The sequence below is a fragment of the Ovis aries genome, chromosome 11, assembly GCF_016772045.2.
Source record: "Ovis aries strain OAR_USU_Benz2616 breed Rambouillet chromosome 11, ARS-UI_Ramb_v3.0, whole genome shotgun sequence".
NCBI lineage: Eukaryota > Metazoa > Chordata > Mammalia > Artiodactyla > Bovidae > Ovis > Ovis aries.
In genome coordinates this window covers 48,132,777-48,147,001 of record NC_056064.1, presented here as the reverse complement: position 1 = coordinate 48,147,001, position 14,225 = coordinate 48,132,777, and the positions used below count along the sequence as shown (strand labels likewise).

The window sequence follows — 14,225 nt, the reverse complement described above, 5'->3', positions numbered from 1 at the left end:
AAATAACGTTATGCCCAGAAGCTGGATAACTTAATGAAATAGACAAATTTCCTTATAAAGTATCAAAGCTCACTCAAGAAGAAATAGATAACCTGCATAGTCCAATAGTAACTAAAGAAATTGAATTCATATCTAAAACCTTTCTATAAAGAAAACTTGAGACCTACATGGCTTCCATAGCAAATTTACCACCTTTAAGGAAGAAATGTTATTTCTATACAAACTCTTCCAGAAAATAGAAGGAACACTTCTCAACTCATTTTATGAGGCTGCTGCTGCTAAGTCACTTCAGTCGTGTCCAACTCTGTGCGACCCCATAGACAGCAGCCCACCAGGCTCCCCCATCCCCGGGATTCTCCAGGCAAGAACTCGAGTGGGTTACCATTTCCTTCTCCAATGCATGAAAGTGAAAAGTGAAAGTGAAGTCACTCAGTCGTGTCCGATTCTTAGCGACCCCATGGACTGTAGCCCCCCAGGCTCCTCCGTCCATAGGGTTTTCCAGGCAAGAGTACTGGAGTGGGGTGCCATTGCTAGATGATACCAAAAGATATTGCAAAAAAAAACCTTCGCTCATGCACTGGGACAAATGGACAAAAAAACCCTTCCTTCATACACTGGGACAAATGGACCAGCAAACCGAATTCAACAGTGTTTAAATAGCATAGGAGTTGTGTTGTGCTGGTAAACTGGCTCCCCAGTTGGTGGGGGAAACCCTCTTTGTATGGATTTCCATGGTGTAAATCTCCCACCATGACCAATTGGCAAGTTACCAGCATAAGGTCCCTGAACGTGGAGTTGGAAAAAGATGTGTGGAATCAGCTCTCGTGAGCTGGTACAACTAAAGCACATCATGATCCATACATAATTTTCCCAAGAATGCAAGCTGCTCAACATTCAAAAATCAGTGAATGGACTTCACCATAATAATAGACTGAAGAAAAAGACAAACTGTGAACCAAAAATTGCATTAAGTTCTGTCCTAAGCAAAATAAGCCCACCCAAGCTGATGCTCTGAGAGTCCACTGCACTTCAGACCTTCCAGTGCTGCTGTTTCGCCTGTCCCCTTTTTTTGCATCATTGCTTTGATCATTGCCCTTTCTTTTCAAACACCTAGATTATACCCTCTTCCCATGGCCACTGCTTGCTTGCTCATCCAACATTTTTTAAATAGATGCAATGACTCATTGGGAGGATGGAGAAATACTCCTAGCTCATGCGAAAGATCTGGAGTGTATAAATCTATATAATTGGCTCTTAAATTTCATATACACACACACCCAATGACGAAGTATATCTGTCTGTTTTTATTTCCAATCATGTGCTCAGGATACTCTTTGTGAGGACTTTTTTAAATGGTTACTCTAGTGGGGTCGTGGAATGGTGAAATGACCGATTCTTCTCTCCTGTTTTGGGAGTACCTTTGTGTCAAGAATCTTGTTCTTTTAAAAATCTGAGTATCAACTCCTGACACACTACTTGGCATGTAGATTCAGTGAATATTTTGATGAATGGATGAAAGAATGAAACAGAATTTTGAGAATCCCTCACTTGCCAAGGATCTCAATTCAAGATTTTAGTGTGAGACTCAAATATTCACCATGGAAATGGCTGTTCCTTGAATGACAACCCCAACTCCAGTGTAGTGATCTTCAGCATTTTTCTGTTTATTTCAAAGACATTTATGAAATGAGAGTGGGAACATAGTAATTAAAATTCCCTTAAGAACTTCATTTAAAGAGATCTGGGGCACCCGTATCATCTGAAAAAGTACTGTGGGACTGGCAGTGTTAAGTGATGAATACTGACTACAGCTAAAACCAGCTTTAGCAGAATTTTATAACGGTGTAACGGTGTTGTGTATTGCCTGTACTGTTCAATATGTTTGCTCCTTTGGTCGTCCAGTGGTTAAGAATCTGCCCTCCATTGCAGGGGATGTGGGTTTGATCCCTGGTCAGGGAACTAAGACCCCACCTGCCCTGGGGCAGCTAAACCCTTGCACTGCGACTACTGAGCCCTTACTCTAGAGCCCATGCTGCGCAACACGAGAAGCCACACACACACACACACACACACACACACACACACACACACACACACACACACACACACACACACACACACACACACACACACACACACACACACACACACACACACACACACACACACACACACACTGTGCAACACGAGAAGCCCAAGCACCACCATGAAGACCCAGCACAGCCTACACACACACACACACACACACACGTGTGTGTATACATATGTTTGCTGTTTGTATTCATATGTGGATTTTTAAACTTATATTAATGGGTAGGGGAACCTGGAACACAACTTTAAAAGTTATTATATATCTTTAAATTTTGGTGTATTGTTGATCGTATCTGTGATTTATTTAATACCTCTTTCTTTTTTTGAAATAGCATATGTATAAGTGCAGTTTATTTATTTGTACACTCTGTCTATTTGTTTTGGTTGCGCCGTGTCTTCATTGCTGCATGCGGGCTTTCTCTGACTGGGGCGAGTAGGGGCGTCTCTTGTTGCGGAGCACAGGCTCTAGAGTGAGAGCTTCAGTCGTTGTGGTACACGGGCTTAGTTCTGCTAGGCGTGTGGAATCTTCCCAGACCAGGAATCGAACCTGCATCCCCTACATTGGCAGGCAGATTCTTATCCACTGTGCCACCAGGAAAGTTCTATTTAATACCTAACTCTTGATCATCTGCTTTACTATGTGATTTCACTGAGATATAAATGGAGAGTGGTACTGTAACATCAGTTAATATGGTCTGTGAAATCTCAAAGATTGTTTTCAGGCGGGCTGAGATATGGATGTGTTGGGTTGATTAAGAAGAACAGATTGTGTGGGATCACTGGTCCCCAGAGGAGGTCAGGGTGAGACACTTATATTTACATCAAAACAACTTTTAAGTTTCCTGATTTGCTTATCAGCTTCAAAAAGAGAAAGAAACCTTTAATTATTTAGGAAAATGGACATTATCTTTTCCCCACCTGAATCCAGGTTTTTAGTTATCAAAAACATATCAAATTACTCCTCAGCACTGATTATCCTTCAAGCTAAGCAACTTGTCTCAACAGTCTCTTGTTAAATAAGGTAGTACTTGCATCATTGTCAAGCTTGGCTTCAGTGTCCTGAATACCAAAGTGGCCATCGTTTTCATACTGAGTCAGGTGTCTGTTTATTCTCATTTTATTAATGGAAAATTTTCTCCATCAGGGATGGATGAATGAGATTTACAGCTATGATCCAGAAACTTACCATGCGACTTTGACACATTCAGTCTTCGTTCGACTTGAGGGTGGGACCTTGAGACTTTCAAAGCCCAATAAAAATATATCCAGAAGGGCAAGCTACAATGAAACAAAACCAGAGGTCACCTACATCAGCCAGAAAATCTACGACCTCTCGGACAGCAAGGTGAGCCTGTCTAATTTTGGAAGCTTAGATGAATGAAAAGCAGTTGGAATCTTGGATGCTTTACTGTATTTTTTTCCCTTAAAAAGGTTGTGCGTGTTTTTAAAGGATTCTTCTAATTTAGAGCAGTATCTGTCAGGCGTTAATATGCATATGAATTACCCGAGTGTCTTTTAAATTGCAGAATCCGATTCAGCAATTATGAGGGAGCCCTGAGAGTCTGCATTTTTGTGACTCCCAGATCTTATCTATGCTGCTAGTCCACGGACCACACTTTGAGAAGCAAAGGCATCATACACCCTTCTGACTTCAAGAGTTAATTTTTTGGGTCAAACAAAAAGTCACACATTACAGTGCTGGCTAATAACTAATGGAGGCCCTACAAATTGGAAATTATGGGTATATATGCAGAATAGCCACATTTTGTTAAAAGTATCACATACTTCTGTTCTTGAGAAATGTAAATTATTTGTTATTCCAAAAAGCTGTAGGTTCTCTGTTCTTAAAACTCTCGTGCATGATCTTTGAGTTTCCCCAAAATTGCAGAAGTTAAAAAAATTTTCTTTTTGTTTATAAATTCATTCTTAACTTGAGGTTGATTAACTTGAGCTTCTTGTCGAGATCTAGTTTGATAAATTCTTTTTTATCCCCTCCTCAGCTTAAGTTTGGCCTAGGGTCATTAAATTCAGTTCATATCCAGACTTAATTGATGATAATCCTCTGAACAGTTGTTGTGCTACTGTTACCTGGAAATCATAGATATCTGTAACTGGCAGACGTTCTTGAACATCTCCTTTCTGGACGTATTTTGAAGAAAAAGTCATTTCTATAAATTCTAGTTTCAAAGGTTCGCATGCCACAACTAAAGATCCCGTGTGCTGTAACTAAGACCTGGCAGTCAAATAAATAATAAATAAATATTCTGAAAAGTTATAGTTTCTCTAGTCGTGTTATGGACAGATGGTAGCTCTTTTACGTTCATCATTGCAGTCAAAAGTGACGGTGACGTCTGCATCTGTGCCCTGCACAGTAGTAGTGTTCATCATAGCCAATTCTTAATTTAGCATGTAAATCATTTCCCTTTCTCTGTAGGTTTATCTTGTGCCTAAAAGTCTGGCTCGAAAAAGAATCTGGAATAAAAAGTACCCCATTTGTATTGAGCTTGGTCAACAAGATGACTTTATGTCTAAGGCCCAGACTGACAAAGAAACTTGTGAAGAGAAGCCACCAGCTGAGCGGGAGCTGGGAGGCGAGGACCCTAAGAAGCCACCCCACCCTCAGGAGGGAACACGATCTGGCCATCGAGATCAGATACTCTATCTCTTTGGGAGAACTGGCCGAGAAAAAGAGGAGTGGTTTAGGAGATTTATTCTGGCATCTAAGCTGAAGTCAGAAACCAAGAAGCCACCTGGTGTCTCTGGAAGTAGAGCAGGTAATGACGTGTGTGCTGAGTGCTTATGTATTTTTAAAGGGCCTGTGAGCGGACTGAGAGAGAGTCCCAGGTAGGAAGGAAGCCCGCCCTGAACTGGTGACTGTGCCACCGAAGGTGTGTTCAGGGGTCCTTTCCCTTCTAGGCTGCTCACTGCAGTACTCTGAACTGAATCATTTAACCAGTGATGGAAACATTCATAGTTTTGGTTTTTTTTCTCTTTGCTGGTTCCTTAAGGACTCTATTTATTTTTACATATTGAGGCTCCTCTGAGAGAAGCAGCAGCAGGAGAACCCTAGTTATAATAAGAAGGCCGTGAGAAGGCAGCTCATGCTCTCAAGCTCCCGGCCTTCAGCATGGCCTCCATGCCCAAGACCAAGTGCCAGAATCCTTGGGCTCCTGACTCGCTGCGTTTGCACCAGGCCCCTGTGCTCATTTCCTGTCCCTCTGTCCCATGTGCTTTGCTTGGAACGTCACTGACTCTCTCCCTGTCCTCCAGACGGGGCCTGGAGGACACTGTCTTTGCTTTTTGCGCCATCTTTGCTTTTTGCATACGCAGTTCCCTCTACCTGGCATGCTCTTCCCCACCTGGGCCGGGAAAACTGCCAACTGTTTCTTCAAGGGGCAGTCCAGAGGTCACTGCCTGTGGAGGTCAGTGCTGCAGGAAGCGCCTCTCAGCTCTCTCGGGCAGAGGCACTCTCCCTCTGCTTCCCAGTCGTGCTTCAGTTACAGTGCTTATTACAGAAAACTGTGGTTTATTTGCCTGGGTGCCTGAGTTCAAGGGCAGTTATTGTGTATGTCTTAATCTTTTTCTTACTGTGAAACTGGCCCAGAGAAAGTGCTTGATTTAAACAATGTGTTGAATGAATGAATGAAAGATGGTGTATTTGTCCATCCACAGGCTTAAGGCAGTTCCAGTTAGCTTTCTGCCCCCTTTCCATGTGCCCCTGGGAGGTATGTCAGTCCTGCATTTGACCCTAAGAGGTTACCAGGAAGAAAGAAAGGTACCTACCAGATATGTATCATGGCTCCCATTACTCCAAATCATCCTGAAGAAAAATGAAAACTCTTCTAAAAAAGTGATCTATCATAACAGTGGAAGGTGTCTTTCAGGGTGGGAAATAGTCTTATGTTTTTTGAACAGTGATTGATAACATTTTAGCCACTTTTCAATTGAACCCAGTGGAGTACGCTTTGTGTTCCGTTTCCCTTGGTGTTACGCTCTTCGTGTGTGTTAACAGCCATCTCTTCTTTGTCCCAGGGGTTTTGCCCTCACATAGCAGACACAGCAGCCCCTCAGGGCACCTGACCCACAGCCGCAGCAGCAGCAAAGGCAGCGTGGACGAGCTCGTGGCCCAGCCGAAGCAGAAGGAGCTGGTGGGCGGCGTGCGGCAAAAGATGCTTCTGGACTACAGTGTGTACATGGCTAGGTGTGTCCCCCAGGAAAACCGGAGCCCCCAGAGGAGCCCTGTGCAGAGCGCGGAGAGCAGCCCCACCGCGGGGAAAAAGGTAAAGCTGGCTGCACTGGCCTGGCTGTTCTACGTGTAAACTCAGGTCTTCGTACTTCAGCCCTTCGAGCAGCTCTTCTGTACCAGGCCCTGTTCCAGGCACTGGGGACACAGTGATGAACCAGACAGATGAGGGCCATGCTCTTAGGGAACTTGAACTCTAGTCTGGGAGACAGTGAGCAATGAACTTCAGGTGCTGATAAGGGTTACAATAAAGCCAAGCAAGGGAGAATTGGCTGCTTTAGATTGATCGTCGCAGTGCTCTCAAGAGGAGGGCCTCTTTGAGGATGCGACACTTGGGCAGAGCCTTGGCCAGAGTGAGGAAGCGAGCCCTGTGGTCTGTGTCGGGGGAGCGTTCCAGGTGTGGGAACCAGAAGGTTCAGAGGCCCCAAAGCAGGGATGTGGCTGCAGTGTTCAGGGAACCGCCATGAGGTTGGCGTGGGTGACAGTGAGCGAGGGACAGAGGCACGGCCTCCTCAGGTCAGCTCCTTGGCAGTCAGATCGAGGCCCTGGGAGGGTTTTGAGCAGGACATAATGTTGATCTGATTTGAATTTGAAAAAGATATGTGACTCTCATGGAGAAGAGGTGGAGGAGGAAGAGGGTGGATGGGAGGTGATTGTGGCAGCCGAGAGTGGGGCTGAGACTGAAGGGTCACAGCAGGGCTGAGACGCAGCTGCCTTTGCGAGACTCTTGGAGGGAGCTGGCTGGGTTTGCGGGTGAATTCCACGCATGATGGCGAGAACCAGAGCAGTCAGAGGTTACCCCTAGCATTTGATCTGAGCAGCTGGGTGACCAGTAGGGAAATTCACAAAATCATTAGCAACAGAAGTCTAATTCTTCAATAACCATTGTATTCTCAACTTCTCAGACTCCTCAGCTGTGTCCAGGGCTTTTGAAGGTTTACCATCAGCATTATTTGCACAGTATTAGTATAACAAGCTGGACATTGACTCGAGAGCATTTGTGATTAATATAAGCTGCCATCTGCCAGATTCTGCTAGATCCTTTAATAGAATTACTCTGATCCCTCGAACAGTCTTGCAAACCAGCTAGTACTGTCTCCATTTTGTAGGTGGAGAGACCCAACCTCACAGACGTTAATTAGGCTAATTTTAGAGTTGCTAAGTGATGGAGCACTCAAAACCTGATCTGAGATTCCAAGGTCCTTTGGCTGCCAGGACTGCCGTCTTGGTGGGTCCTCTCAGACTGCTTTACCGCAGGCCTCCAGCCACTCAGGTTCTGAAGCATGGCATCCGCCTGTGGAGTAGGACGAAGCCATGTTCAGTTGCTAAAGTGTTTGACATCTGATCAGATGACCGTGTTTCTGTTAACCGAAGCATCTGGGGCCTTCCTCTTTGTGCCCTCAGCCTTTATTTCTTCTGTTGACCCTCTTCACTATGGAAGAGGCCCCAGAACCTACCCCCAGCCTACTCTGTCAGGGCCAAAAAAGACCATATGCCTTTGCTGGCCTCTGACCCACTGCCTGTACCTCTGACTTAATTTACCAGCTCGAGTGGGAAGTAGGCTTCCTGCTAAGCTAGGGTGGGATCATATACATCTGTTCTAGAAATGTCCTATTTACCACTGACTCCCACTCCCCCACCCCGGTTCCCTTTCTCCCTGGGCAGTCAGCTGTCTTGACCCTCATCAGACTCAGGAGGATCTGGAGGAGAACTGTGTGATGTGAGAAAATGATCTGAGTAAATGCTTGCTTTTTAAAAAAGAGTTCTGAAAATTAACAGCTTTACAGCATCGTTCCCTCAGTATGTGTCTACATGTGCGTGTCTCGCCTCGTCTCTGGGGTCTGTGGGAGGCCCTGCTGGCACGTGGCCCAGCCCCCGGCCTAGCGCTGCTGTTGCCGACCTTTCTTCCAGGCACTTTAGCACTACCCCTTTAGGCACCAAGATCTCTTTTCATCTTCTGCGCCTGATAAAAATCTCTAAAAACCACATGGCACTTCCTGGCCCCCTTAGGCAGAGCAGGCAGGGATGATTTTATCTTGCCTTGCTGATTTAAAGACTCAGTACAACACATGGAAATTCAGGCCTGTGGTCTGGGGAGGCCACTGAGTTAGGGCCTTTCATCCCGTCTGAGCCATCCCAGACCACAGACTCTGCAGCATTTTCTGTCAGTTGTCCGTTGGCTGGTGTTGCTGTGTGTCCTTCTAATTGCCCTTCCTTGAGTGCTTATCCTCATCTCCCACCCTTCTCCTTAATTTACTGATTCTAATCTGCCCGAGCTAGGAAACAACAGAGAACCAGAACTGTGTGAACAGACAGCTGTCTTTGGAAGAGGGGCTTTTGAAGAAAGTGCAGGAGCATTGGTGCTGGGTTTCCACATCTGCTTGGCCGGCCTGAAGCACATGTTGGCTACATCCTGGCTCTCAGGTGGTCTGAGAGTAGAGATGGTTGTGAATAAGGTATAGGCGTGTGTGTTGGTTATCTATTGCCATGTAACAAACAGCCCCAAATGGGGTAGCTTAAAACAATAGCAATGATTTATTTTGCTCACAAATTTATAATTTCACCAGGCCTAGCAGTAAAGCTTTCTTCCTGCTCCACATAGTGTCAGATGGGGAGGCTGGACCCGGGGCTGGAGGGCCTGCTTCCAAGATGGTGCTCACACGGCTTGCGTGTAGACACTGAGTGCTGGCTGGGAGTTCAGGCTGAGGGCCTTGGTTCTTCTCCTTGTGGCCTGGGCTTCCTTCATTGTGGTGGCTGGGTTCTAAGCACAAGTGTCCCTAGAGAAAAAGACAGGTAGACGCTATACTGCCTGTTATGACAGTAAAAGTATGGCTCATCTCGGAAGTAAAATAATGTCACTTCCTTCCTGCGCTATTAGTCAAAGCGGTCAAAGAGCCCAGAGGGGCATAGATGCTACCTTTTGCTGAGGGAGCAGCAAATTCTTAGAAGAGCATTGCACCATTCTGGGGACATAAGATCTGCTACAGTATTTATTCCTGTACACCTTTTGTTACTTTTCAGGCTTTTCTGTTCAGTGGAGATAGTTCTTTATTAGTTTTATTTCTCTTTATTTTTGCCGTTTGAGCAAATGAGGACCCAACCCCATCTTTGATTTTCCTTTCTATTCTTTGCCTGTGAAGCGTTAACATGGTTCCCCAAACCAAAGCTGTAGAAAGCCATACTCAGAAAAGTGCCATCTCCCCCACCCTATTCATCCATGCCATCCTCCCCACCCCCACCCTCACCCCAATAGTGAACCAGTGTCCTTAGTCTCTGGCTCATCCTCTCTGGGTTCGTTTCCCCTCCTTTCTTACACAGAGGGTATCCATGCTAAGGACACTCTCCCGCATGCTCTTTTCACTTACCAGTACACTCTGGAAATCACTCCACGTCAGTTCTTAGGTATCTTCCCTTCCTCTTGTTTTTTCTTAACGCAGCCGTGAAGACTGACTTCATTGTGTTAATGTTCTATAGTATATTCAGTCTCTTATAGGCATATAGATGGTTTATGATATTTTGCAGTTACAAATAACACTTCAGTGAACAACTTTGTTTATGTGTATTTTTGTCTTATTGGGGATATAGCTTCACGGTAAAATCTTAGCAGAATGTCAAAATGTAAACTCACATGTGGTTTTGTTACATATTGCCAAATTCCCCCCCATAAGGGTTGCACCGGTGTTCATTCCCGCTGGCCACAAGATGCCTGTCTCCTCACAGTTTCATCGAGTGTGGGCCTTTCGGATGTGGTCATCTGTGCACGTCCTTCTGCCCGAGGCGGCCAGGGTATTTCTTTGGTTCATGTTGCCTCTGCTGTCACGAGTCCAGGAGGGATTGAAGGGCCTCTGAGACTCAAGGGGACCTTGGACATCTCTTCAGGTCACACTGTCCCTCTGTCAGTGTGGGCCACCATCTGCATGCTTACCTCAGGTCACATGTCCTTCCCCTTCTGTTCAGGGAGCTTGGGACACAGCTCCAGCCTGTGCCCCACTCTGCTGCTTCCTCTGACAGGCCCTGTTCAAAGCCTTCCTCACCCGGAGGGCTCCAGGTCTAATGGCAGTGTCCACACGCTTGGCCTCCTTTTTCATACGTTGCCCAGTGCTGAGCTGGGTCAGGAGGTGAGTGAGGCTGCAGGTGCCCAGGAGCCAAACCCATGTTAACAACAGCCAGTGATAATTAGTAAATATAGACTGCTGCTGCTAAGTCGCTTCAGTTGTGTCCGACTCTGCGACCCCATAGATGGCAGCCCACCAGGCTCCCCGTAGACTTGGATTAAACAGTACTAAGCACTTTTGGTCGTTATTCTCACTCAATAATTAAAAGCTACTTTAGGGGTTTCTGAAGGCACTTTGGAGCTCAAAACTTGAATTATAAAATACCACTGTTTTTGGAGGAAGGGCCTGGTTCTCCAGATGGTTAGCAGTTAGCTGTCAGTTGCTGAGCCCTGACTTGCCCTCATGATTCTGTGTTATCTCACAAGCACAGGCTGTGCCAGCCTCTGAAGTCTCCAAAGCCCTGTGATCTTGGTGCTTTTCTCTTTTCTCAGGCAGCTTACCCTCTAGAACAGTGAGACCCCAAGGCTGGCTGAGGAGACCCAGAGCTGGACCATCTTGTTGAGGTGGTCTCCTTGGTTTGAGGAGAAGATCTAAATTAAGAAAATGAGGAAGCTCTTAAGAAATGTCTAAAGGTGGGATAGTATTACCTGGAGTGGGGACCTAAGGAGGGGAGACCCACTGGCAGCCTGTGGATTTGCTGAGGGGTGCAAGGCCAGGGATGCCGCTAGTTCTGTGGGCCCCAGAGCGGCCTGCCTGGGGCGGGGGGACATCGGTGAGGCCGTGCTCTGTGAGTCCTCCAAGCATGCGGCTCTGGTATTCAGATCGCATCACGCACTGCCACACTGCTTTTTGCTGGAAGGTGTTAAAGTCTGCCCCAGGTCTGGAGAGTCCTGTCTTCATTATTACTAGTTCCACTATCTTGTTAGCCTAAAAACTGGATCATAACGGACTACCTCCTGTTTGGTGTTATCAGGAGATAAGAACTCTACAGAGCAAACAGGAATCAAACAGAAACCAGGAAGTCTTAACAGGCAGAGTGGCTTCCCAAGGCTTCCTCTTTGCCTCCTCAGAGTCTGCTTTTTAAATTTTTAAAAGTGGAATTGTGAAGTGCTTATCATACAATAAGTAAAAAATATAAAGCCATATATCCAATTTAAAAATAAATTTTAGAAAGCCTCCAGGTAAGAGTGTCATGACAACTCAGTGGGGGAAAGTATAGTTTTTTCAGCAAATAGTGCCACAGCAACTGGACATCCACATGCCAAAGAATGAGGTCAGACTCCTCCCTCACACTGTATACAAAGGTTAACTCAGAATGGATCCTAGAAGAACAGAAACTATGAAACTCTTAGAAGAAAATATAGGAGTAAATCTCTGTGATTTGGAGGTAGATTAAAACTTCTTAGATAAGATACCAAAAGTATGCACAACCAGAGGAAAAAAAAGATACACTGGACTTCATCAACATTAAAACATTTATGCTGCAAACATACCATCAAGAAAGGGAAAAAACAACCCAGAGTTTGCAAATCATATGTCTAAGAGCCTTGTACCTAGAATATATAACGCAGGGGTCTGCAGCCTCCAGGATCTAATGCCTGGTGATCCGAGGTGGAGTTGACGTAATAATAATAGAAATACAGTGGGCAGTAGCGCTTGAACCATTCTGAAACCATCCCCCGCCACGAACCTGGTCCGTGGAAAAATTGTCTTCTATGAAACCAGTCCCTGGTGCCAGAAAGATTGGGGATCACTGGTACAAAGGACTCTTACAACTCAATAACAAAAACCTAATTAAGAAATAGACAGAGGATCTGGACAGATATTTCTCCAAAGAAGATATACAAATGACCAGTAAGCATACAAAATATATTCAAAGTCATTAGTCATCAGAGAAATGCCAATCGAAACCGTAATGCAGTGCTACTTCTCAACCAGTGGGATGACTAGAGTGAAAAGACAGTTGCAGTTAGTGAGGATGTGGAGAAACGGGAACCCTTGTACGGTGGGAATGTGAACTGACGCAGCTGCTGCAGAAAGCAGTTTAATGGTTCCTCAGAATGTCTTCTATAGAGAGTACATCATGTGACATGCCGGGCTGGATGAAGCACAAGCTGGAATGAAGACTGCCGGCAGAAATATCCATAACCTCAGATATGCAGATGATACCACCCTTATGGCAGAAAGCGAAGAGGAGGTTAAAAAGCCTCTTGATGAAGGTGAAAGAGGAGAGTGAAAAAGTTGGCTTAAAATTCAACATTCAAAAAACGAAGATCATGGCATATGGTCCCATCATTTCATGGCAAATAGATGGAGAAACAATGGAAACAGTGACAGACTTTATTTTCTTGGGCTCCGAAATCACTGCAGATGGTGACTGCAGCCACAGGATTAAGACACTTGCTTCTTGGAAGAAAAGCGGTGACAAACCTAGACAGCATTTTTAAAAGCAGAGACATTACATTGCTGACATTATGTAAAGGTCTGTATAGTCAAAGCTATGATTTTTCCAGTAGTCATGTATGTATGTGAGAGTTTGACCGTGAAGAAGGCTGAGTGGCAAAGAATTGATGCTTTTGAACTATGGTGTTAGAGAAGACTCTTGAGAGTCCCTTGGACTGCAAGGAGATCAAACCAGTCAATCCTAAAGGAAATCAGTCTTGACTATTCATTGGAAGGACTGATGCTGAAGCTGAAGCTCCAACACTTCGGCCACCTGATGCGAAGAGCTGACTCATTCGAAGGGACCCTGATACTGGGCAAGGCTGAAGGCAGGAAAAGGGACAACAGAGGACGAGATGGTTGGATGACATCACCGACTCAATGGATATGAGTTTGAGCTAGCTCTGGGAGATGGTTGAAGGACAGGGAAGTCTGACATGCCGCAGTCCCCGGGGTTACAAAGACTGAGCAATTGAACAACAACAGAATGGTAAATAAACTTAAAAGTTACGGGGTCCAGTTCCACTCCTGTGTATATATCTAAGAGAAATGAAACTGTGTCCACACAAAAACTTGTGAACAACTGTTCACAGCAGTGTTATTCACAGTAGCGAGAAGTGGAACGCAGCTGAAGTAGCCATCAATGGAAGAATGAAGGAGTGTGATGTATGCACATAATAGAGTATTATTCCACAATATGAGGAAATGATGGATGTACTGATACGTGCTACATCATGGGTGATCTTGAAAACATTATGCTTAGTGCAAGAAGCAGTCACGAAAGAACACACATTGTATGATTCCATTTTTATGAAATGTCCAGAATAGGCAAATCCACTGCCATGGATTAGTGATTGGTTGCCCCAGGCTGGTGGGGATGGAGTTGGGGGGAATGGGGAGTGATGCTAGTGGATACAGGGTTTCTTTGGAGGTAATGAAGATATCCTAAAATTGACTGTGCTCATGGCTTCACGACCCTGACTATATCAAATACCGCTGATTATGTTCTTTAAATGGGTGAACTGTATGGTATGTGGATTGTGCTGTGTCCTTAGTCAGTTCAGTCGTTTCTGACTCTTTGCAACCCCATGGACCGTAGCCCGCCAGGCTCCTCTGTCCATGGGATTCTCCAGGCAAAAATACTGGAGGGGGTTGTCATACCCTTCTCCATGGGATCTTCCCAACCCAGGGACTGAACCTGAGTCTCTTGAGTCTCCTGCATTGGCAGGTGAGTTCTTTACCAGTAGTGCCTCCTGGATTATATCTCCGTACATCTGTTTTTATAAAAGGATACAAAACCACGTTAGTTACATCTGTTTTTTTTTTTTTTAAGCAATGTATTCTTAAAAGTATATGTACATTGAAAACAGACCAAAAGAAGATATAATTAAAAT

The 14,225-nt window shown here is 45.1% G+C and overlaps 1 protein-coding gene across 4 annotated transcripts in view; it reads left to right on the top strand.

Annotated features, from left to right (window-relative positions):
- TEX2 (testis expressed 2) overlaps window positions 1-14,225 on the top strand; it is a 111,088-nt gene that overhangs the window by 61,887 nt on the left and 34,976 nt on the right. For all 4 annotated transcript variants that reach the window (XM_060395772.1, XM_042256179.1, XM_042256178.1 and 1 more), the window contains exons 3-5: window positions 3,236-3,436; window positions 4,526-4,865; window positions 6,124-6,371. In XM_060395772.1, the coding sequence (XP_060251755.1) occupies window positions 3,236-3,436; window positions 4,526-4,865; window positions 6,124-6,371 (789 nt within the window). The remainder of the gene's footprint in view (window positions 1-3,235; window positions 3,437-4,525; window positions 4,866-6,123; window positions 6,372-14,225) is intronic.